Here is a 25,990-nt window from a genome sequence, read left to right as displayed (position 1 = left end):
GGTTTAGGACTTAAATCCTAAATCGGTATATATTTTATTGATATTATTTTTTAATATTTCTAAAATCCAAAAGGGGATTGGTGAAACCTGAAATGTAAAAAATTATTAAAATTTAGGTCCATTTTTTAATGTTAAAAAAGAAAAACGGAAGTTGAAACCAAGTTTAGGATGATAGAAACATGTTAGGAGGTTGCATTTTCACTTTTTCAAAAGTTAAAAATTTGAAAACCTAACACACACTTTCGTTTATAAACGGCAAACGATACTCCATTTTGGTGTGACATTTATGGTCATATTTTACTAAAGTGACATTCAGGGTCATTCTCCCTCAACTAATGATATATGGGGCCTTTTTCTCTGTTTAATATAAATATATATATAGGTCTTTACTCCGTGGAGAACCATCTTATATGGAAAACCGTGGATAACCATTGTTTTTATCATAGAATCTCATCATAAATTGTAAATTTTTATTTTAAAAAATATAAAATTCGATGTTAATCTAGAATATAAATATAATAAAAAAATTAACAACATTTTCAGCAGTAACTTCCTATGACTAGCTTACTCAAACTATTTAAAGAGCAATTCTCCATAACTTAAGAGCTCATGGTTTTCTCAAGGCAGATGCAGCACCCATAGCAATTGCCATAACAACGCCAAGACCAGCACCAAGAGAACCACCAACCGCTGCAGCAGTCAAAGAGTTAGCCCTAGCCTGTGCTTCCCGAATTGCATCCACAGCAACAGCATGTTCTCGTGCAGACTCCAACAGAAGTCTATCTCTAGCAAGCTCCTTCAATAGTTATAAAAAAAATCAACCTTTTCCCTCAAAGATATTAAACCAATTCCAGATAACAGTGTCAATAAGATTAATTCTATATCAGTATGTCACAGAATATCTATGCAGTTCATAAGTGTGTGAATGTGTGACATCTGGACCCCTTGGTTTAATGAGATGAAAGAGATAACCTTAAAAATAATTAATTGGAGCATATATAAGTTATAAAAACAATACTGCATCCAAAGTTATGTAGCTTTTTAAAAAACAGGTAATGTAAAATTTTACGTGCAAAAGGTTCTAATTGTGTTAAGCTTTTGGCCTAGCTTTCTTCTAAAGAATTTTATTACTTATGTTTTATGCTTACAATTAACACGACTTTGATAGTATGTCTCATGCTTTACCTGCAAAGCAGCTTCCTCATGTTCTCGAAGAACACGTTGAACAATTCGAAATAGAGCACTTACACCCTCAACAGGAAGACTGGGTGATTTATTTTGAAAAGGCCTACGAACCAAATTTATAGGAGCAAAAATTAGATTCAACGCAGCCAACTTGGCATCAAAATCTCTTCCAGTAGAAAGTACGGATGAAGTAGTATTTGCAACACTGGGTACATGTGAACATGAATCGATAACTTCAGTTCTACTGGGAGATGCTTGGTATGCTTGTAGGATAGCGTCAACTGCTGCTTTTTGGTGATGTGCGCTTAAAGAATATTTGTTCGTTATTGCCAGGATCCAAGGGACTCCAAGTGCTTTGGCCTCGTCTAGTAGAAGGGAGAGTGCCGGTTGTTCCTGTGCACTTGCTTGACTGCATCGGGGAATTTCATGAGATAGATTATGCACAAGAATAATACAGTCTATTTTTTTACTAAGATCACGAACTCCCATCCACAGCTTATCCCTGAAAGCAGAGACCTCCTTACTCAGATCCTGCATTACAACAAAACCAAACAAATTGTTAAACTATTAAAGCGGGTTAATCAAAAATTAAAAGAAGGTACCTATTTGCCATTGTTCAAAAATTTATGTGATATGGAGAGCATTTTGATAATAATAAAAAAAATACTAATACTGATAAGGGAGATGCTTTTCAAAAGAAAATTAAAGTAATAAAACACACTAAAGAGATATTTTTATAGGATGCAAGAACTGAGATTTATTTTAAAATATGGAAATAATATTTTGATGATGTTTTTTTCCCAAAAAAATTATATGAAAGACTTCTGCACAAAATTATACTGCAAAGCTTTGGAAGATATCTCAAGTAATTGAGGAGACATAATAAAACACGAAAGGACAAACTAAACCAAAGAGTTTACATTATAGATATAATAAAAAGATGAACCTGCAGACTTATTCCTGCTGAATCTGAGTAGCACAGACCACCAGAAACACCTTCATCAAAATCCACATGCATATCTTCAGCACGAGCAGCCGCAGGAAGCCTGCCCTTGGCCATTATTGCCTTGAGAAGAGAAGTTTTACCAGCACCCTACACCACCACTAAGTCATTACTTCTACACATAAATTATATATATGTAAATCATTTAGCTGTTGCAAGGAAAAAAGTCTTTGTCCAAGAATACCTCAAGACCAATCAATTGCACCCTGCGAGTTCTAACATGGACCTCTTTGAAGATGGTTGAGAAATCAGTAGTACAAAAGACAACAACATCATCTAAACCTTTGGGGCAGATGAACTTTCCTACATGAGATGCACAGACATTCTGTTTTTTTCTTAGATCGGTAGGATTTGAATCAGCTGAAGGAAAGTCTGATAATAATGAATCAATCAACATCTGGTTCTTTGGAGGCCGTTTCAGAGGAGGCCCCACCACTATTCGTATGCGTTGTATATCTGGCTTCAGGTCATGATGATTTGAGGTACACATTGGTTCAGGAGGAAATGATTCCACAGTGGTTGAGCACCTAATCAAGACAAGGAAAAAAATGATGCATCGCAGACAGAGTAGTCCAACAAACTGTAGTTGATAGAGTTAATGGCTTTATGTATGTAACAGTCAAAGTAAATAACTTGATCTTTCTTTCATAATTGTGCAGGAGTGATTCAGCATACATGATGGTTGGCATTTGACGAATAATCAAACTCAGAGCTCTTCACAGAAGTGTTAATCAGATCAACCCCTGCCCCAACATAGTTGTCTCATATGCATGTTTGTTATGACGGGGTGTTGAAAGGAGTTCTAGTTGACTATTCTGCTATAGTCTACAAGCCAAAAATTATACTTCCTATTTAAAAGCCCATCTTTTTAAAAGAAACTATATATTTAAATATAGATATTTCTTATATACTAACTATATAGGATCTTATTTTCATTGGGATGTTATTTGTATAACCCAATCACTCAAGTATATATACCATCTAAGATCCTACCTTTAAAAAGTTTTTTAAGTATCACAAATCTTTTCCTGGCCCAAAAGATCAATATAATATATATATATATATATTAAAATCCAAAAATTTTAAGTCCATATTTTATTATTTTAACCTATCCCACAAGACCAACTGATACAAATTTTTATTACTTTTACCCGGTACAAAGGACTGAACTCGGGTTTAGTGGTATAGTATAAATACATATGATAATAAGTGAGATGATATGAACTACAAAATATAATGAAAAACACTAGATCATTTAGATAAAATTTGTTTAATACAATAAACTAATATTCCCTGATTTGTCTAAATTAGATGTACATGACGCAAATCATCTTTTAAATAAGGTACGCATTGCCAGTTTAATATTAAACAATGGTTTACAGCAACATTATAAGAAGGAAAAATTAGCGAAAAAATACAATATATGAAAGAAAGGTGATTCATGTTATTTAAAGTCCAAGCGTTTACTCAAAAATGGCATGCATTCACAGGACTAGCATATAAGACGGTATCAGATTGTCCAGTCTTGAATAATTCGGTTACCTGTATTGATACTACAATTCAAGAGTAAAAAAGGCAACAAGCCATTCTGATTTTTCAGGAGCTTGGTCACTATTTATCTTTTACATATCTCTTGACTTCCTATAAAATAGTCTATTGAAAACAGCAACCCTCTTATCAGGGTGCAGAGTTTAATGCAGTCTACACACACTCTATGGAATATGGCAACCCTCTCAAATACGAAGCAAGTAGCGCAAAAAAAATCCCATCCAATAAAGAAGAACGAACCAATATGTTGAAAAGTGAGCATGCCAGTTACAAAGCAAACAAGTTTGGCTCATTTATATCCTAATATACACATATGAACTATATATGTTAATGCATAAATATAGAGAAGGGAAAAAAGAGAGTACCAGATACCATTCACTCGAGCCTGAACCAGCGAACAGAGATGTAACCTAATACCAGTAATATCTACTTTTAAGGCATCTGCATTCTTCTCACCAGGAATACCAGTCCATCCTAGAGGAGCAACAGAAGTTGCTGTACGAATGACAGGAGACTCCACAATATGCCCAAGCTCAACACCACCAGCAACAGAACTACCTAGCCATTTTTGTAGCTGAGGAAATTGCTGTAGCTGATCTATCCCCAAAAATGTCGAAGAACTATCATTCATGCAAACATCAAAAATCCTGAAAACAAAATTTAACCATGACATTTAGGATTTGTGGCAAGATATGAATACTGAAGAAATGATTGGGCCCACAAAAAAAATGCATGCTGATACCTATACCTTCAATCGCAATGAATAAAGATCTACTACGATTCCTACGATTATAAATCAATTGCTCTGATGATACCAGATTACAAACAAGACTGATACTTCAATGATGTTTGAAAATCGAATACTTCTGGTACCAAGTTACTTGGCCCAAATTATATTTTTAATTGCTAAAAGATGAATGACCTAAACAAAGTTTTGATGAAAAATTCACGAGTACAAATTGAACATCACAAAGGAGTTCAAGTATTCATCTCAATCCATTGTTCCGGACATATAATACATGAAAGCACATTGAAATAATGGAGATCATTCGACGTATATAATTGTAACGCAACAAGGGATATGCAGCAAGCCTAACCAAGCTAGGGTATAAATCATCTTAATAATTGATATTATTTTTTTAAAGACAGTCCAACCATGTAAACATAATCTACCTGCATAATTGAACGAGTATGTCAAATTTGGTAAGTTGTAGTACAAATATCTCTTATAATTAAAGCAAAGAAAATAAAGAACATGAAACTTGATTAATGCTTGTGTTCAAGTTGTAGGTCACATCTACATGGTTTAATAGTTACAAGAACATCCAACATTAAATTGTTGGGGTGATCTATAGACAAATTGTTAGGGTGATCCAACATGAAGATTCACATATCCCCTTTTCTAATAGTAAAACGCTAAAGTTCAGATGATAATTGGCTACAAAGAAAAAGACATGTGATTGCTAGCCTGTAATTTTGATTAGGCTATGTAGTTCCCTCGCAGTATGACCAAGAAATTTTAAGTATATAAATACCTCTGAAATCTTGATCTGTATGATCTCATTGAATGTGACTGTAACCGTTCCCTTAATTCAGATATCACAGATTTAACCTGAGCATGTCTTTGCCAGAAGAAAGCAAACAACATTAGAGGCGTCAACCGTTGGCATGCAGAGTAGCTATACTGTAGCCAGACTTACTAGCTTATTTAGAAGAAAGCAAAATTGCTATGCAAATTATACACTCTAAACTATAAAGAAGCAAAAAAAAAAACAGACCGATGTCAACTTCGAATACTCTGCACCAGACAGTGCTTCCACCGAGGAGCTCCCCAACAAGTAAAGCTGGTACAATTAAATAATATTTTAGCTTCACCGGTAACCAGATATTCTACAGAGCAAATTAATCATGAACCGTGTAGAATATAACAAAAAAAAATCCCACATCTGAAACTGCAACACGAGTTTTATTAATGAGATGTGAAGCTGTACACAGATGCACAATCACATTTTTCAAACTTTCCGGTCAAACATTCACACTGCTCTGTATAAACATATATTGAATGTAAAAGCTCATGTACTCAATGCAAGAAAAGTATAACACGGGCTCACAGAGCAATTACCTGCCCAAAAGGTACATATGAAGGTAGATACGGCACTCTACGCCATGTTCTACTATCCCCTCCAGTTCTACTAATTTTTCCAAATGACTTTTCAGTTTTACTTCCACCAGGAGGCTCTCTTTTCTTTTCCGATATGGGTTTCAGAGAAATGCCATCAGAATCTTCTTGGATCTCAAGAGACTGTGGTGCAGCCACCACATCTTCAATGGAAGATGCTCGAGAAGGATCACTAGAAACGGACATTACCGGAGGATCATCGGCTTTCTCTTTGAACCTATATATTTGTCTTCTAACGGCCTCAATCGGTACAAGCTTCGAAAGTCTCCAAAAGGAGCTCTGCATAGGGCCCAGACCCAGTACTAACTGCTCTCCGTTAGATTCTCTTAATTTTTCTGGCTTTCTGTTATCCAATTTATTTTCACTTCTTGGTATTAATAAAGAAGAGGTTTCGTCGTCATCACCAGCACGAACCGGAGGAATTTGTGTATTGTAGTGATGAAAATATGCAGGGGATAGTATACGGGGCACAAGATCTTCCGGAATGCAGTAGGTCTTAAAATAATGTTGCCAATCTTTTCTATTAACATAGCTGGAAGAACAAAAAAAGGACACATTGACATCATAAGTTATAGATACATATCTGATTAGCGTGTATAATCGACAAAGATGAGATATGGAAATATACTCTCGTAAGGCAGCATTTCCTACTGGAGGCTGGGAGAATGTGATACACTTGACCTGGACCTTTTCAGATTCTTTTGTTGAAGAGGAAGCTGCAATGACCCTTAAAATAGCTAGTGTAGCCAAAACAGCAACCTGGACAGTGAAAACACATATTCTTAGAACACTTAATTATTAATATAAACTACAGAAAATAGCAAACTAGTCCAACTTACAGCTCCACCGAGTGAATGTCCACACAACACTAGTTTTCGATTTTTTTTCTGGGCCAGTCTATATAACTCCAATGCCGGTATCCCTTTGGCACGAGCCATAAACCCCTACAAAATTTTGTAACATTTTAGCTTTTGTATTTGCAAAGAGTGGGAACATATTATAATCACTAGTAGCACTTAATACAAAGACCAAAGGATGTCTCACAAGGTGATGCCATTAATAATAATAAAAAAATGTTGTGTTTTTACCCGATGAGCAGCTGGTTTAACAGACGATTTTAGTTGCCTCACTTCGTGGCTATTCACAAGATCATCAGCATTTTTGTTTTGACTATCAAAATCAACAGATTCGGAAGTTTTAGACCCATTGAGATCTTCTAGATCATCTTCATGAAATATGGCACCTTGAAGTATATTTGCATCAACCATGACATCCCTTAATATATTAAAGCATAAAAGGGAGAAAAAAAAGTGAGTTTAGAGGACCAAAGAATGCTATATATTCTTATGCATGCACACTTACTTGTACTGCTTGGTTCCAACGAAAGAAGCATAGAGTGTGTCCCCTGCCTCAGCCAATAAATACCTGAAGGTGGATGAACAGAAGAAGATAAATAGAAGTAAAGAAGCTAAAATTATGTACAACTCATGTATAATGAATTACTTTGAAAATGGTGTACGCCAGGATATGTATAATAGCAAACACGCTCAACCTCAGCAGCTTCAGATATTATAACCTATCATTTGTGCTTTTAAACAATACCTCCTAATTTCCTATTCAAATCATGGGCACATTTAAATATCGTACTTTTCCCCAACGAATATGAAAAGATGCATGATAGAATATCAACAGCACATGCATTTGACACCATTACTTGTAGCTAATCAACAACATCTTTCCTTGTAGACTAGCTGAATTAAATTTTGAAATTTGAGTAAGTTTGTATTTAGGTGTAGACTAATCTAACCGGAGTGAAATAGGCAGAAATACAGGTATTTAGTTTGACAAGTACTGAAATTGGGGAGGAAATTAACTAAATAGCTATAAAGGATTTAAAAATTAACTAAACACCTGTGAGGAACATGATCTGAAGAAGGTTGAACACGATCAATGGAAACAATTTGACTTCCAAAGTCGGCCTTGAATTTGTTCACGGATCGAAGCAGTTCAGTGTCAGGTCTCTGTCATGCAAAGAACAAAAAAAACAAATTTAACTTCAAACCTTCAATCCTAGCATTAATAAATACAAACTTTTGTAAAGGAAGCTTCTTTAAATCATGAAATTTCACAGTGAAGCATCCTCGTATGGCAAATAGTGACAACTCATAGGTATGGAATAGTGATATAAACACAAGCTTATCATATTACTAAAAATATATCAGAATGCTAAATCAAATCAAGCAGACCTAATGCATCCCACACATAGAGCAAGGAATAGGTTGGGTAGAGTTCGGTAAAACTACAGACGTTTTGTGCGAAGGTCCCCAAATTAAACATTACCAAACAGTAATAACAACATATACAAGAACACAAAAGTGATGGCATTCAAATATTCAATAGAAATCAATAAGGAATAAAGACGCGGATAGAAGAAATAATAAATTAATTTGTAAGTATTATAAATTTTTATTTACGGAGATATTACCTATGCTTGATTATGTATCTTTTATTAATATTATTAGGAATATTATTAGGAATATTCTAGATTATATAAGTAGAATAACATAGAGATATGCTTCCTTAAATCTAGGGTTTTACTTATTCTCCCATTCCATCGTGATCTGCCTCTCTCCCTCGATCCCTCAACTAAAATACTGTTCACCCAACACACATGAGTCCACACTCGACATACGCCACCCGGGATGTGTCAAAATCACCACAATCTCCTCTCCCTTACTTCCTCTGAGATAGGTATGGATATGTTTGAATCCAAACCCTTTTAAAACATCAATAAGTATTTCTTCCAATATGGTTCGACCATTAGTCCACCGCAACATCCTCATTTAGGTTGCATCTAACTTCGACTAATTCCTTAAAACCCATAATTCAACCCAAACCAAATCAGAAGCCAGAAGCCTACCCTATAGAAGTTGCCCCTTCAGCCTCGGTGGACAATTTTTCATCATGCCACCCTTGAATTATGGTACTACCGATGAACTATGATAAAACCTGGTTATTATTTTTTTGAGTAGCAACAAGCTACAAGGGTGACACAAAAACACTAAAAAAAATTACCATAGATCCTTGCTTTCCTTTAGTTGCCTCTCAACAAGTATAAGACTGCCTTCATTTGTCAACTCACATATCCTAAAATAATGTACATCGAACCACATTATTAAACACAATGTGACACAAAGAGGCATCGTCCTCTTCCTCCGAACAACCTATCACTTCCCTTCCCATACAATCCCTACTCCAAAACAATCATAACTTAAATTCCTAATACATTTACAATCTCACATCACTAATTTCATATAATCCCTACTCCAAAACAATCATAACTTAAATTCCTAATTCCTAATACATTTACAATCTTACACCACTAATCTCACACGCATTTCAATAAACCCTAACCTATCATTAACCTCAAATAACAAACAAACAACATTCATAAACACAAAAAACTCGCAAACAAACACGAAAGAGGGGAAACCGAAAACAAACCTTATAAACGCATTCCGAAAGCAACATACAACACAATATATCCTGCAAATCAGAAATCGAATCCGCCTTAACAGCATGACACAAATTAACAAGCTGTCTCTTCCTCTTCTCAAACTCCTCCTTGATCCGTTTCCTCTGTTGCTGTCCACTAGTCCAGGGCCAATTAATCACCACAACGGGCCATTTCACGGCCCAACTGATCTTCAATCGTTGCTCTCTGATCCATGACTCTACTTTTTGTTGTAAAGACCAATCCATCTTCGATTAAGCTATAGAAACAACACAACTGCTACTACATTACATGTTTATACTATTACTAGTTCGATTTTGTTGAATTAATTCAATTGCCGACACTGATGATGAGATGATCCGCCGAATTAATTGAGTATACTTACGAACTACCTGTATGTATATGTATGTCGTTAAGTGAAATCAATCAAGTTACGTTATGTACCCGAAACCAAATATTTCTAGTATATTCCACCGTTAGTTGCACTATAACTGTAACTTACTTTTATTTATGTGTTATTTTTGTTTTAATTATTTATTTATTATTAATATTCTATTGAATGTTCTCATTTAAAGAAATATTTTGTGGAAACAGCCTCGCTCTTCTTTTGAATGAAGAGAATGTTGCGTACATCACACCCACCGAGACTCTACTTTTGCGGGATATACTGGGTACGTTTGATTTGTTTTATATTTTGTGGTTATATTTTATCATTATTAAGTATTTTATGTTCTACGAAAGTCAAAACTAATAATAATTTATCTGATCTTTTGTGATGATTGGAGATTGATAATGATATTGATGGACAAAGATAATCGATTTTGTTTCTCAAATTTAAATTTGAAACAAATAATCGGTTTCGTCTTCAAGAAAGTCGTTTTTATTAGCACATTAAAAAAAATCGCCTTAAAATTGTAATATGATTTTTAAAATATCTATACATATATGATTTTATTTTTAAATTTATTTTGGTTAATTTTTAAACTCATTTTAGGCCATGAATAAAACTTTCAAAAGTCTTCGATTTCGTTGTTAATGTTTGTATGGATAAACAATACGAGTTATTGAGTATATTGGGTATTCATATTTCATACCGATACGGGTGTTGGAAAATATTTGGGGGCTTATATTGTTAATTTATTGTAACACCCTCTAAATCCGGGGTATAGATTTGGGGCATTACTAATAATAACTACTCACTAATCTTGCACAACGGAATATAAATAAAATAATTACCCCAAACTACTACTACTCAGGATCATTTAAGGTTAAGATTTGAAAACAAGAACGACACACTGACTTTATTACAAACCAGTTTAAAACAATATGTCTTAAGAACTCTTTTTGTTACAAAACTTTATTCTATCTACATTCTCGCCACACAACTTTTATTCAAAATACACAAAAGTTGTATTCAACTCAACGTTACTACTTATCCTGTTACACCTGATCTGGTAGCTCAAAACTCTCTTCTGGAATAGGGATAAACACTCTTGGTATAAGAGGGTCCCGCTGCTTGACTCGCTTCTTGACTATGCGGGTTCTGATGGGTTTCATTCTCTACCTTAACTGTAAAACAATAGGAATCACAATAAAGGAGAATGAGCCAAAATTGCTCAACAAGCCTGTAACAATATATATATAGTATTAAGAGAGAAGAATAAGTAAACCAATAAGTTGCTGGTTTGAACAACCATCTGTATCTGTACAGGATAATAATTTGTCAACACTGGCGAGTGCCAAAGGAACAAGACTGGAAACAAGAACCAACATATGCACTATAACCCGCTGATCAGTCAGGATACGGTGCGGATCTATACCCAACTGCAGAGACCCAACCAACATAAGGAGTACTCATGCAACTATGGCCTATTAATTAAAGGTCTAGGTAATGCCCAATCCGTATCGTAACCATCCGGAACAATCGGAATGCTTTTGATGTATCCCAATATAAGGATATATCATAATATATGTAACAGGGGTAAAAGTATTGGAATATGAATAGAGGATTCAATAACTTGGGGGAAATCAAGAATCGAAATGAAATATAAACAAGATTCAATAATTGTATATCAGTGTATATGAACAAGAATTATCAAAGTGTAACTGATATGTAAAATGGGGTATAATTCACTATTCTGAATTTAGAATAGGGGAAAACGTGTCTTGCGCGTACTTAACCTGGTTCAACTCACCGCATTCGGTCTCTAGCTTGATCTACCTTGCTGATACTGAACCAATCATAGAAAGATAGTCGTTTAGTTACTTTACTACATACGCGTATCTTGAATTGATACCACGTAACCGTATCAATCTACCCATGCGTTTCTATCTGACTCGCATATCTAAACATATAATTATATAACACATAAGATTCACGTAATCAAGTAAAGCACGTAGCACATAAGGCACATAATTAATTTTAACCTCATAATTATTATTAGAATCGATACGAGACTCATACCTATATTAATTAACCCTATTTGATTTTATTTATAATTTTTCGGGATTTATTTGAATCGATTCTACCCCTAATAGGGCATATAAACAATTAACTATCACAAGACCACTCTCTTTCGGAAGAAATTATGACTTACAATTATTTTTATTAGATTCGTTTCATTTTTCTAAGTCTAAGGGTCTTCGTTTCGCTCAAATCGGACTAACAGTTTAATTATTTTGAATTAAACAAGATTTAATTAATTAATAATTAATTATAATTAATTAATTATAATTAAACAATCCTTAATTATATTTTTAAATAATTAACTAATAATTATTGTATTTTAAAATAATTAATCCCTAATTATTAGGATTAATTACTATTTATTACAATTATTTACAAATTATTATTACTTATTCGATTAGATCGATTATTTATAAATAAATAATCGATACAACTAACTGATACGCTATTTATCGAATAAATACTAACTACTCGAATTATAATCTAACTCAACGATTAACTACTGGTATAAATACGAGCTACTCACTAGTCTCGAATACTATCGAACTATTATATTATTACTATAACTTATACGATTCGAACAATTATTACGACATTCTTCGAATAAATTATTGCTCGAATAATAATTCTCATTATCGAATCACTACTCGTATAATATTAACTAATTATCGGATTATTAATCATATTATTTAATCCCTATTTATTAATTAATTACCTAATTACTAATTAATTACCTAATTATTAATTAATTAGATAACTAATAAATAATTAAATAATTAATTAAATAATTAAATTCGAATTTATAAATTAATAAGATAATTTAGAAATTAATTATAATAATTTTCAGAATTTAAAACTGATTTTTAATTAATTATTAGAATTACTAAAACTGATTTTCTGATTTTAGAAAATATAATAAATAAATAATATATCAGAAACATGTTCCAGGGTTTCAGATTAGGGTTTTTAGGATCAAACCCAGTCGAAACCGGGTTGGAAACCGAGTCGAACCCGGGTCGCGAAGAACGCCCATGGCTGCCCAGAAACCCGACGTCGGCGGGGATTTTCCGGCGATCAAAAATCGATCAAAATGCGTGATTTAAATCCCGTTTATTCCACGCTTCTGTTCAACAGCAACACAAACGATGTTCCCTTGGTTCCTTCTTCGTCCTCGTCGAACACGACGCCGGAATCGCGAAGAACAGCGGCGGCGTCGCCGTTTTCCGGCAAGCTCAAAACGGACACCAACAAGCACAAAACCGGTGCCGTTCGACTCCCTGTTTGACGATCTTTAAGCTCGTAATCACATAATCAACAAACAACATCTCAAACTCAAAACCCGAATTCGAATTAAAAACCGAAAATACAAATCAAAAATCGATAAAACTACGCATGAAATTGATAACAGAAATTGATAGAGGATTGAAAGAGCTTCACAACGAGTACTCACATGATCAAATCGGTGCACATAATCACTTTCAAAATCCGGTTTAATTCCAAGAACTCCAAACCCTAACTTCAGAGAATTGGGGATTTTCTTGATTTTTCTGATTTTTTTATGATTAATTAACTAATTAATTAACAGTAAATCAACTATTTATATTTATGAAAATAATACCCCTAAATAAAATTAAGGGGCTAATTACCCTCCTAATAAAAATATTTGGCCCCAATTTTTATAATTTTTGGGTATTAATAATGAATTTTTAAATATCCAATAAATACAAAATTAATGTCAAAAATTTCCAAAAATTGTGAATATTACAAAAATGCAAAGAAAAATGATGTATGATAATCAAAGGCAAACATATATTAGAAGTTAGATACTTTATTTTTGGAGACTACCCAATATTTTAGGGTCGAATTTAATTTTTTAACAATTTTCCATAAAATAACTATTACGAACGTGAATTCGAACCAAATCCAGACATAAAGAAATTATAAATTCTACATCATGTAGACAAAAGCAAGACTCTCTTCAACACCACATCTACAGCAAGTCTCTCTTCCACAACACACTTTCTCTCTTCTCAAGCTTTTCTTTTCACATCAATGGCTTCTATTACAAATCTCTCTCTCCTCTTTCTCATCTCTCTCTCCCTCCTCTCTCTCTCCCACTCTCTCACCTGCACTTCCCAAAAGTTCACCAACAACAAGCTCTACCAACACTGCAATGACCTCCCCCAACTCAACTCCTATCTTCACTACACTTATGATCCCAAAAAATCATCACTTTCTGTAGCTTTTGTTGCAACGCCACCTAAGCCTAATGGATGGGTTGCTTGGGCTATTAACCCAACAGCCACGGGCATGATAGGCTCACAAGCTCTTATTGGGCTTAAGAATTCTGATGGGTCAGTTGTTGTCAAGACTTATAGTATTGAATCTTATGGCCCAATTGTTGAGTCTAAGTTGAGTTTTGATGTGACCCAGAAAAGTGCTGAGTTTTCTGATGGGGTTTTCAAGATTTTTGCCACGGTGGTGTTGCCGGAATTGAATGGGACGATGGTTAATCAGGTGTGGCAGGTGGGTGCGTCGGTGACTGGTGGCGTGCCGGATAAACATGATTTTTCGCCGGCTAATTTGAATTCCAAAGGGAGGTTGGATTTGGTTAGTGGGATGAGTAGTGGTGATGGTGGTGGTGGTGATAGACACAGGAAAAAGAATGTAAGTACTTTTTTGGACCTTTTTGTGTGCGTTTAGTTGTTTAATTGTATGTTAGATTTTTGAATTATGTGAATACAAATTAATGGATGAGATTTTTTTAATATATATATATATATATATATATGCAAGTGTTTGTGTGTTTTTGAATTATATTTGATAAAGCATGGATCTTGGAATGAATTAGAATGAATAAAGAGTGTAAAGTCGAGATTTTTGGAATATATATGCAAGTTTTTGTGTGTTTTTGAATTATATTTGATAAAGCATGGATCTTGGAATGAATTAGAATGAACAAAGAATGTAAAATTGAGATTTTTATATTATATATGCAAGTGTTTGTGTGTTTTTGAATTATATATGATGAAGCATGGATCTTGGAATTGAGAGTGTAAAGTTGAGATTTTTAAGTGTTTGTCAGAAAAAGACAGCATAGCAGCAATGTTTGATCTTGTTCTAGACCTTCAGTTTTTTTCCTATGGCTGTTTTAATTTTGAATTTCTATCAGAAAGGGGTTTTTTTGTTTGTACTATGGTCAAAGAAAATGAGAGAAGTGTTGATTTTTTTTTATTTGGGAATAAAGAATGTAAAGCTGAAATTTTTATGTGTTTGGTAGTAAGGAGATACCATAGCAACAATGTGTGAACTCTGAACTGCTCTACACCTTCAGTTTCTTCTGCTGGGTCCACTGTACAGTGATTTTTTTTAATCTGCAGGTCATATTTTTGTACTACTATGGTCAAACAGATCAGAAAATTTTGGATTTTTTGGGATTTAGTATGTAAAGCTGATTTTATTTATGTGTTAACAGAATTAAATAGGGTTGCAGCAATTTCTGGCTGTTTTATTTGGGGTGATATAGTCCAAAGTAGTCACAAATTGATTTCAGAATTAAATATTGGTTTATTTACCTACTGCAGTTCGAAATATTAGTTTCAGCTTAGGCTAGTTCAAAGTTCGTGTTTTAATGCCATTATCAGGATTATTTCAGAGCAAGCAAGCAAGAAATAACTTGTTAATTAATCTTTATGTTTTCATGTAGATATAATATAAGTAACTATTATAAAAGGTGAGGATTTGATAAATTTGAAAATTTTATTGTGATAGGTTCTGTCCCCTCTTTTTTAACACTTTCTTAGTCTTATCACGCATCGTATCTTTGATTGAACTGAAGTAAAAGTAATTATATATCCATCGTTTTGTTTCAGATTCACGGAGTTCTTAATGCTGTGAGTTGGGGTATATTATTACCAGTAGGAATCATCATTGCGAGGTATATGAGCACTTTCCCGTCAGCAGATCCAGCATGGTTTTATCTTCATGCATTCTGCCAGGTTTCAGCTTATGCTGTTGGGGTTGCTGGCTGGGGAACAGGTCTTAAGCTCGGGAGTCAATCGAAGGGGGTCAAGTACAGTGCTCACCGAAATATTGGAATTGCACTCTTTGTTCTCGCAACAGTTCAGGTAGGTTATTCTTGCATTCATAATGTTTTATTTTTAATAATATTATGGCAAGTATAACAGTCCCCTCGTTTGGCATTCTATATAGTTCTGCTAGGATTTTTGTTTAGCATTTGTAAAATTAATTGAACATCATCAGAAAGGGACTGATAACTATTAATCAAGCAATGCATGTCTAATAATATGTATTGTAACAATTCTTGTTGATATTAAGATTTAATGTTGGCTGTTTAAATAAGAAAATAATTTTGGAATTGTGTCTTGTCTTTGTTTCCTTATTTGTAGTGTGACCGGACTGAAAATATAATATCTTATGGCATCTCTCTTTTTTGATGTTTTTCATTAGATATTTGCATTGTTTTTGAGACCAAATAAGGACCACAAGTACAGATTTCACTGGAGAGTCTACCACCACGGACTTGGTTATGCGATTGTCATTCTCAGTATCATTAATGTGTTTAAAGGTTTAGATATTTTGGACCCAGAAGAGAAGTGGAAAAGAGCTTACATAGGTGTCATTGTTGCCTTGGGTGTGATTGCTGTAATATTAGAGGCAATCACGTGGATTATGGTCTCAAAGAGAAAGTCGGGGAGTACTAAACCTTACAATGGTGAACACAATGGAGACGGCAGGCAACAACCGCTTTCACAGTGATCATGTAATTAGAGGACTGGGGATTGAGTTTCCGCGGAATATATTGTTTGGGGTTCATCCCTTTTATTGCTTTAGATATTTAAAGAGGTTTGTTTGCGTGGCTTCCCTTCATCATTATCTGTAAAAATAGTCCTTGGTTATCGCTTTGCATTGTATAGACATATTTAGCAGCCTTTATAAGTATAAGACGTATTTCCCTTGGAGGTTTACTGTATGCATCGGAACTGTTAGAACTAACTAATTAGAATCTTGCATCTTCAATTAGCAGTTTAACACCAGTGCTTCTTCATTAGTCTAATCTAAAGATGAGCTAAATCTAAAATCATCATCATTCTTGTGGAAGAAAGAAGATGATGCTATGTTGAGGTGTAGGCAACTTTATTTTAAAGTATGTTGAGGTGCACATGGCATTGATGCAAACCATCTATAATTATACAAAATGTCATTCATAAAAGTTAAAATTTCCACTCTTTATTCATGATGCTTCTGAGGGTTTGGTTTATACTTCTACTTTGTTAGGTAAATTTGTTGGCCTTGGCCCTGGTGTTTGGTCCTTGGTCCAGGGTGTTTTGTTTTGAGTCTGAAATCCCTTGTTATTTAACCATTTTCTCCTTGTGTGAAGTTTTCTTTACCACATGGTCCCTAGGTTTATATTGGATTCTTAATTTGAACCCATCTGAGCAAAGTGGGATCTTTCACTCTCATTTCTCTTACCCTTGCTTAGTTGCTTTTCTAAATGCATTGGTTTTTAAACTGTTTGCTCTTATTCTATTAAACATTAATCTAGAGAGTCCTGATTTCCGGCCATCAATGGTTGCGGCCATCTTGTTGGCTATAGACCCAATAAAACCCATCAAACGAAGGCGCAAGAGCTTTCGAGATCACTGGGCCGAAGGCCCATCAAACCTTTCTTCCTACCGTTGAAGGCCCATCAAGCCTTTCTTCCTACCGTTGAAAGACAAAATCAAAACGGCTCCCTCTATTTTCTCCTCCAACGTTCGTTCGTATTTTCAGCATAACAGACGAGCATTAATTGCACAAATTTGACGAGTATAAAGAGAAAATGAAAGTAAGACAGAAAGCAAGCCACACTCAAATACTCTTTACTTTCTTGTTTTCTGAAACAACGTCCTATTTCTACATTCAAATTATACTCAAATTACTTACTGATTCTTAAACTGGAAGTGAATCGGGGGAGGTCTTCCTTTTCATGTCATAACCGAAGGGAATTTTTGGAAGCCGAATGGTGTTCTTGCATCGGCAGAAATCTAGGCGTAACACATTTATTTACGGAATTTTTTGCGGATAGGTGGATAGATTTAATTTGAACACGCGAGGATCACGTTTCTCTATCCGCACTTTATTTTTTGTTTTTAGGATTCCTCGTATCCGCATAATTTTCCGCAAACAGATGTTACGGCGTAAAACAAGTGGCCTTTGTGAATGAAGAAACAAAATCAAAGTGAGATCGACATCCCCCATAATGCAAGGATTTGATTGAAAGTTACACAACTAATTAATTAATTAGCATACATTATCACAAACAAAGTCTGTTTAATCTAATGAAGGACATGTCATGATGATGTTTAGATGACCAAAAAGAAAAAATGGACTGAACTGATTGAAATTGCAGCTGTTACAATCACTGGACCATCCCCTCCTATCTTTTCTTGTTTGTGCTCTAACACACGCCGTTGGACAACAAACAACTAGCCCTAGGTGCATCACATACAAACAACTGTATTTTACATTTTACACTAATATATAGTTTCCTTCCCTTTCAATACTGCACTAACTCAGGGTCCATGTACACTACAAACAATTTCTATATACTACCACTCTACCCTACCAAAATATTAGTAATATTGTATAACATGTTGATTAACTCTATTTGTTAAGTATCATAAAAAACTCTTCTTTCTTTTTCTCATGCCTTAAGATTTAGATGCTCGGTTTAAAGAGGGGTAGGGCTATAATTTGGGCCGAGCGAACCGAGTTTCGAGTCGGACGTAATTCGAGCCGAGATTAATCGAGTCAAGCCGAGCCTACTCGTTTAACTAATTGAGCCAAAACCTTGACCGAACTCGACTCGTTTAATTTCATAAATCGAGTCGAGCCGGCTTGATTAATTTTACACTTAATCGAGCCTAAAACTCTACCCGAACTCGGCTCATTTAATTTTACGAGTCGAGTAGAGCCGGCCCGGGTAATTAAACGAGCCATAATTTCTGCCCGAACTCGGCTTGTAGTTAAAAAAGCCGAGTCGAGCCCACTTAAACGAGTTCGAGCCGGGCGAGCTCGCGAGCCGCCCGACTCGAATTACAACCCTAAAAAGGGGTCTCGTGTTTGAGTCTTTTGTTCACTGGGTTCGATAACACACGATCCGAGAGTAGTTACTTAACATGTTATCGTAGTACATGAGAACTTGACACATTCAAATTATCCCATGGAGAAGTAAAGTTCCATTTTCTTTGAATTGTGTATGAAGTAGAAAGAGGAGTACCAAATTAATAACATGCATTGCTTAATTGTCTTTCCCAATGCCTAATTATCTTCTTAATATAGTATTGTTTCACATAAGACTTTGTTAATCAACTAAAATTGTTTAGTCCATCTTACCAAGAATATGCATGCACTAGCGACTAGACTCAAACCTACACCTTTTTTTTAGTTTTCAATCTTCTCGGCTATACATTAATGGTTTCAGACTTTCAGTGCTCCCAAGTGGTCACACAATTAGCCCATCACGCACCAACTGTTCACTATATGCATCTGCAAAACCAACAAAATTTTACTTTCTTTTTAGTTCATATTCCCGCAAAAATGTGATGACTGCAGGTTCGACTGAAAGTATACATATGAATGCAATGTAGTCACCGACTGACCGAGTGTCGGACACGACACATATCCGAGTGTCGGATTTTAGAAGTCCAAAAATTGGGGACACGGGGACAATGTCCTATTTTTTATCCGACACGGCGAAATTGGTCAAAGTGTCCATGTTTCAGTCAAAGGATCCGACACGGAATAAGTGTCGTGTTCGAGTGTTCAAGTGTCCGACACGAGTAGTACGACAACCTAAACAAAAGAGTCGGAGTAACTTAGGTCACCGATCGATATTCGAATTTACGAGTTGGGGACCTGTTACTGTAAACATCAGTTGATAGAAACATGACAATGCGAGACTTGCAGGAGGGAGGGTTAAGGTTATGGATATGTGCGTAGAGACGAGAGATCGTGTGTGGTTTACAGTTGATGACAAAAATAAACTTTATCGTCATTAGATTCTTGTACAACTGTTTGTTTAAATCCAAATGAGAAACAAGTGGAGATGTAAGCTATTTACCAAAATATCTGCAACCATCTTGTTAAGCTAGCTGGACTCTTTGTTAACCATCTAGTATAATTTCAAATATGTACATAACCGGGACTTTGCCTTAAGTTGTGATCAAAGGTGCTGTCAAATTGTAGCCCAGGTCATTATGTTAATCGAAAAATGCTAGAGGTTCCAAATTAGGTACGACAAAAGTTTACAAAAATGTCACGTGTTATATGCTGATTAGCTATATCTTAATCTAGAAGCATAGACACTTGTGCGGGGCGAGTTTGTAGTGCGAATATACGGAAATTCAACAAATAAAATAATATGGGGATACGGGTGCGGAGGGACACGAAAAAAATAAACAAAAAAATCATATATATTACATGTTAAACAAATTAAAACATACTAACAAAATCAAAAATTGCATGAAAAATGAGTCAAATGCATCATTTACTAAAACACAAAAATACAAGTAAAATTTTTTAGTTTATACAAAAATGAATACGATAATCAATACTTTTGTAGTAACTAATAGACATATACACTTAATTTTATGAATGTAGTTTTTTAAAATAGGTTTTGACTAGAGTTTCTGAAGATAAAATTTTAAATTGATATCGGGAAAGAATTTGCGTATCCGATACGGTAATACGCTGAGTATTTGACACGGGGACTCGACATGTCACCCAAGTCTCTCTACTTCTTATATCTCAATGGAACTAATCTTTAGTACTGTCACAGGGAGAAAACTTAGTTACTAGTGGATTCAACACCACTACTAAGACTCCCGTGCCATTTCTAGCAGCACTAGTCCCATTAGTATTAAGCACCTCCACTAGCTTCAACAAGGAAGGAAGCAGATAACAAGATGGGCAAAGGACGTGTGTTTCAGCTGACAGGAAATGACAACTATCGCAATTAAGGTATGATTTCTTTTCTTTAGTGACTTATTTAATTTATTTATGTTATGTGAATTTGGGGACCAAATTCTTTTAAGGAGGGAAGAATGTAAAATTCGTAATTTTATTTTTAATTTATTTATTAGAAATTAGATATTAATTTGTCTAGATAAATATTTTAAAATTAGAATATTCTGAAAACATTTTGTGCAAGGTAGTTGATTTGTGAAAAGATTTGTTATTTGTGGAAATAAGTGTAAGAATAATTTAGAAAATCGAAATTTTTTTAGTTTAGGTAATTGTGTGTATCAAATATTTTATTTATGGAATTTACTTGGAGAGGTTGTAAATTTTTAGGAGGAAATATTATTATTTCCTAGTTAAGATATAGGGTTTTGTATCGTTATAAATACACCATATTCGTATTCCTTGTTTTTATCATTAAAATTCGTAGGACTTTCTCAGCAAAAATCAGCTGTCTTGTAAAATTCGTAGAAAATTCATCGTAAGTCAGAATTCAGTGATTCTGGACTTTTCAGAAAGGTCTTTTCGTTATCTTCAGCTTTCGTGTTTCGTGTTTTTCAAGAAAATATCGTTTAGAGGGTCAAAAAGAGTAAATTCAGATCTGGTCAGGCTTTGAAGTAAGTACCTTTTGACTTACTTTTAAATTTCCGAAAAGATATTTCAGTTCTGTTTTTAATTTCATATAAGATATAAAAACTTTGATTTCGAAATTATAAGATATAAGTATTTGTGAATTTTAGAACCCAGTCTCTACGTTTTCGAACCGTTCGTAATTTACGCTATAGTTCCGGAACTAGCCTTAGATACCCTTAGTAGGCGCACAAGTGTGCAACTTTAGATACCTATTAAGGGCGCGTAATTATTGAACTTTAGATGCCGACCACTGGCAAAGTGTGGTATAAAGAATAAGAATAAGAATTAGATGCCGGCTACTGGCAAAGTGTGGCCGTAGATCAAGACTGTGGTATTTATAAGAATTATCGTTTCGTTCTGTTTTATTCTGCTCAGATCTGTTATAAAATCTGTACTGTTATAAATTCTGCTCTGTTCTGTTTTAAATTCTGAATTTTAAAATATAAAACTTTGGGTTGGATTTATTTTAGAAAATGTTTTACAAAATTATTATTGTTTTAAGAAAAATCGTTTTATCAAAACACCCATTGTTTTTCTGTTTAAAAGTTAGTCAATTTGTACTTGCTGAGCTGTGTAGCTCACCCCTTTTAACATTTCAGGTTCGGAATTTGGAGCATATTAAGATTAAGGAATGAGAACTATGTGGAGATCTGTGCTGCTTCGTTTTGTGCTATTTGAATTAGAATAAAGATTTTGTTTTTAGAGAATAAATTTAATTATCTGTTAGACAATTATTATCGGATTTGTGGAGCTGCGTCTCTATTTTTATGATTTTGATTATTGAGTTTGACCGCTGCTTTGAATTTCGTGATCTATTAGAATTATCGAGTAATAATATATTTTATTTTTAGTTTTCGATTTAGAATTTAATAGTCCGGAAGTGCGGGTTGTTACAATCTGCCTGAAATCGCAGTGTCAAAATTCCAGAAACAAACACGAAAAACAGTCCTAGATAACAACCTAATTCATGTCACTGGTAAATGTAGAAGCTTCAGGACAATGCAGCAATGTAAATTATGCTCAGAGCTTCAGGACACAAGATAATTGCAAGTCACAAGATCATTTTATTGCTTGAATGCGCGATCAGAGCTTCAGTCACGTTGCTTGTATGTGAAGTCAATGCAACCGAGAATAAACACTGGTTGGCATACGTTGAATAGCATAAGATCCGGGTTCGAATACTCCCACCCCATTTGTTTAAACAGTAGATCGCACTATCGCAGGTCGGTGAAAAGTGATAGCAGGACAGAATTAGCAACATCATCTCGAATGTATATTTGTTCAAATTCAATGTAATTACTGCAAGAAAAATACTCAAAAGTCTTCCAAAACATCAACAAAATTGGTTGACAATTAATGCCTATACTTTCTACCGGTTAACAGATCCTATAAGTTTCGAAAAAAATTAATTTTAACATAATACCAGCAAAGCAAGAACACATCTACACTGCTTACTACCAACTTTGCCAAAATTAGCAGGTCTAAATTCTAATATTTCATTTTTTTATAATTAATCACACACGCCTTGAGTTAAACTCGTGACCTCCACACGTTATAGGCGAAACCGCATAAAGTTGAGAATTTTAGATTATTTTATCAAATTTGAATTTATCGAATACAATATAACAATATTGATTAGTACTTAAACTCTAGAAGTTGGTTGTCACAAATACTAGTACAATATACGATATGGATCGATCAGTAAAAAATAGCGGTCACGCAATTAAAACCTCGACTCACAGATTTATCGGACTATAATCATAAAACCAGAACTCCGAAAAGAGAGAACAAAACTACAAAAATTAAACCAAATCCGGTGTCACCGATTCTCGAACTACCATTCTCCTTCTTGTCCTTGTCATTAGAATCATCTTTGCTAGGACTCGGATTAGGAGCACCAGTACTATTTTTACCAGCACTTTTGTCGAGTTTCAGCTCTGCCTTAGCATTCAAATTAACTGGATCAAACGCATGCTTAGCGGGGATTTCATTATTCACCACAGCACCAACCTGCCACACCTGATTAATCACTGTCATATTCTCCGGTAATTCAAATTTAGCAAAAATCCTCATGACACCGTCAGAATACTCTGCTGACATGTCAGACACGTCGAAAGATAGCTTGGACTGCACGATTTGACGATACGAGACAAGATTATAAGTCTTGACAGTCATTTTACCGTCAGATTTTTTATAGGCAATGAGAGCTTGAGTCCCGATCATGCCCGTGCCGTTCGGGTTGATTCCCCAGGCTATCCAGCCGTCTGGCTTGGCAGGAGGTGCGATGAAGACTACAGAGAGTGTGGACTCATCGGCATCGTAATTGTAGTGAAGATAAGAGTCTAGTGTTGGGAGATCGGTGCAGTTTTTGTAGAGCTTGTTGTTTGTGAATGTTTGGGAAGTGCATTTTTGGGAATGTGTTGTGGGAGTAAATGATAGTGTAATGAGGAGTGAGAGCAAGAACAGGAGCCAGAGCTTCATGGTAGAGAGTAGAGAGAAAGAGAGTGGGGGGAGAGAGATTGAGAGAGATTGCAGAGAGATTGCAGAGAGAAAGAGATTTTGTTATGATTGGTGTACAGAGAAGATACTACTATATAGGCGAAATTATTTAATCAGATAAGCTGCTAAAAGAAATCAGTATAAACAAAATAAACATATAGGTCAGGTTCAATGTGATACAAAGAAGATTATATAAACTTTTCATTTTGGTTACTTTTACAAAATAGTTTTTTGAAGTAATTACTAACTTATAGAAGATTTTTACATTACAATGACACTGTAATATAAACCGAAATATTTTTAGGGGGTGTTGCTATGTGATTGGTTGATAAAGACAGTACAGATACTCATTCCATGTAAAAGAGAGACTATGAGTAGGTGATAAGAAAAAGAGATTAGCGGTTTTATAATGTTAACTAATGTTACATGGCATAATATAATTGAGAATTCAGTCGTTTCAGTCCGGGACCTTAGGGGCTTACGTTATAAAATTATAAGTTCGATTTTATGTGGATGCTCGAATTGAAGCAGAGGTTATGACGGTTGAATGGTGTGCTGAATCTTTTCATGATTACTTAAGGTGCGCTTAAGCTGAGCACGGTTGGATAGCTCACTGATTAACAGTTTATCCTCTGTCATCTCAGTTCAATCCTCGCTTATCTCGAGAATATATGAGAACTAGACCCGGCAATTTTGGACACGACACGAAACGATACGAAAATTTAGTGTTTGTGTTTGCATTTTTAGTACACGAACACGAAAGTACACGGTCGAGATTTAGTGTCGGTTTTGTGTTTAACCTTCGAGTACACGATACGACACGAAGTATACGACATAAATAAATATTATTATTAAATTTTAATATTTTTATAAATATATGTAGAATTAAAATAAATGTATGCATATTTATTTTTATAATATTATATGGTTTCATTATATTGTCTAGAATTGAGATCTAAATATTTATTTTTCATATATTTTATAAAAAATTTACCTAAAAATATTATATTATAATTAATATTAATATTAAATTTAATATATATTAATATTCAATTAACACGACATACACGACCCGAAACGAAAGTACACGAACACGAATGTACACGAACGCTAAAAATGTCGGTTTTGTATTTGGCATTTAAGTACACGAAAATACGCGACACGAAAGTATACGACACGAACGAATTGTCAGGTCTAATGAGAACAGATACTTAATTATAAGACTATAAGTCATATTTGTCAAAAAAAGAAAAAGGTGCACTTAAGCTGAATCGTTTTGAAAAAGAAAATGAGAACTCTAACATTTTCTTTTAAAAAAAAAATTAAAAATTACCCCACAAACCCAATAACTTCAGTTATTCTTTACTGGAATGATAGTAGACACACAAAATTGGCATGTGGACATAAGATAACTCACATTGCATGGGAAACCTCCTTTATTTGACTCTCCTCCACTACATTTAGTTAGGAGTTAGGACACAGCTCACAAGAATTTGTACTCTGCTGTAAACTTATCATGCCAAGTCAGTGATGACTACAATATGTATGAATGGCGTACACACATATTTAGCTAGTGTGTGAATTCATTTTTATGTTAGGTTTCAGTTCAGTTAGAGAAGGTGACATAATGTTAGGTTCTTTAACTGCATTCATCTTGCAACACCTCCTTGACAGATTTCACACACTGCTCCCCTCTTATTAGTGAAACTCGGCAGCTGCCAAAATTCACATTAATGAATCATGTAATTGTTAAAAAGTACTCCCTCGGTCCGGCTAATTGTTATGCCAATTGTTATCGTTTTTGACTTTTTATTCAAAAAAAATAAAATTTTAAAAATAATAATTTAGAACTATATTTTATATTCATCTTAAAATGCGTGTCAGACAATCTTTTAGAAACGATAACAATTGTGAAGGACGGAGGGAGTATAAGATTAT

General features: G+C 34.5%; 3 protein-coding genes across 3 annotated transcripts; 1 reads left to right on the top strand and 2 right to left on the bottom strand.

Moving 5' to 3' along the window:
* Nucleotides 1-453: 453 nt before the first annotated feature.
* LOC141671330 (uncharacterized) lies at nt 454-9,872 on the bottom strand. The gene is made up of 14 exons (XM_074477529.1): nt 9,420-9,872; nt 7,827-7,936; nt 7,278-7,340; nt 7,004-7,190; nt 6,755-6,859; nt 6,544-6,674; nt 5,859-6,447; nt 5,515-5,580; nt 5,272-5,348; nt 4,102-4,383; nt 2,373-2,715; nt 2,132-2,278; nt 1,186-1,716; nt 454-796 (listed from the first exon to the last, which is right to left on the bottom strand). Exons 1-14 carry the CDS (start codon nt 9,675-9,677, stop codon nt 608-610), a joined length of 3,078 nt encoding a protein of 1,025 aa, XP_074333630.1. The 5' UTR covers nt 9,678-9,872; the 3' UTR covers nt 454-607.
* A 3,984-nt stretch (nt 9,873-13,856) lies between these two features.
* Nucleotides 13,857-16,884, top strand: LOC141671746 (cytochrome b561 and DOMON domain-containing protein At3g25290-like). The gene is made up of 3 exons (XM_074478075.1): nt 13,857-14,563; nt 15,769-16,023; nt 16,367-16,884. The coding sequence occupies exons 1-3, from the start codon at nt 13,949-13,951 to the stop codon at nt 16,673-16,675; spliced, it is 1,179 nt and encodes a 392-aa protein (XP_074334176.1). The 5' UTR covers nt 13,857-13,948; the 3' UTR covers nt 16,676-16,884.
* Nucleotides 16,885-23,105: 6,221 nt separating this feature from the next.
* Nucleotides 23,106-24,277, bottom strand: LOC141674471 (cytochrome b561 and DOMON domain-containing protein At3g25290). The gene has a single exon (XM_074481175.1). It carries the CDS (start codon nt 24,032-24,034, stop codon nt 23,312-23,314), a length of 723 nt encoding a protein of 240 aa, XP_074337276.1. The 5' UTR covers nt 24,035-24,277; the 3' UTR covers nt 23,106-23,311.
* Between the last annotated feature and the right edge of the window lie 1,713 nt (nt 24,278-25,990).

The sequence above is a fragment of the Apium graveolens genome, chromosome 7, assembly GCF_009905375.1.
Source record: "Apium graveolens cultivar Ventura chromosome 7, ASM990537v1, whole genome shotgun sequence".
NCBI lineage: Eukaryota > Viridiplantae > Streptophyta > Magnoliopsida > Apiales > Apiaceae > Apium > Apium graveolens.
Note: the sequence above shows the minus strand (reverse complement) of the source record. Positions and strands in the feature narration are given on the sequence as shown.

Bases quoted from the DNA above. Each gene is read 5' to 3' on its own strand.
- LOC141671330 (XM_074477529.1), bottom strand. From the start codon at position 9,677: ATGGATTGGTCTTTACAACAAAAAGTAGAGTCATGGATCAGAGAGCAA. The intron at 7,937-9,419 runs GTTTGTTTTCGG...TTTGCATGACAG, and splicing joins TTTCGGAATGCGTTTATAAG to AGACCTGACACTGAACTGCT. The intron at 2,716-4,101 runs GTACTCTCTTTT...TGTCTTGATTAG, and splicing joins GCTCGAGTGAATGGTATCTG to GTGCTCAACCACTGTGGAAT.
- LOC141671746 (XM_074478075.1), top strand. From the start codon at position 13,949: ATGGCTTCTATTACAAATCTCTCTCTCCTCTTTCTCATCTCTCTCTCC. The intron at 14,564-15,768 runs GTAAGTACTTTT...GTTTTGTTTCAG, and splicing joins ATAGACACAGGAAAAAGAAT to ATTCACGGAGTTCTTAATGC. The intron at 16,024-16,366 runs GTAGGTTATTCT...GTTTTTCATTAG, and splicing joins TTGTTCTCGCAACAGTTCAG to ATATTTGCATTGTTTTTGAG.
- LOC141674471 (XM_074481175.1), bottom strand. From the start codon at position 24,034: ATGAAGCTCTGGCTCCTGTTCTTGCTCTCACTCCTCATTACACTATCA.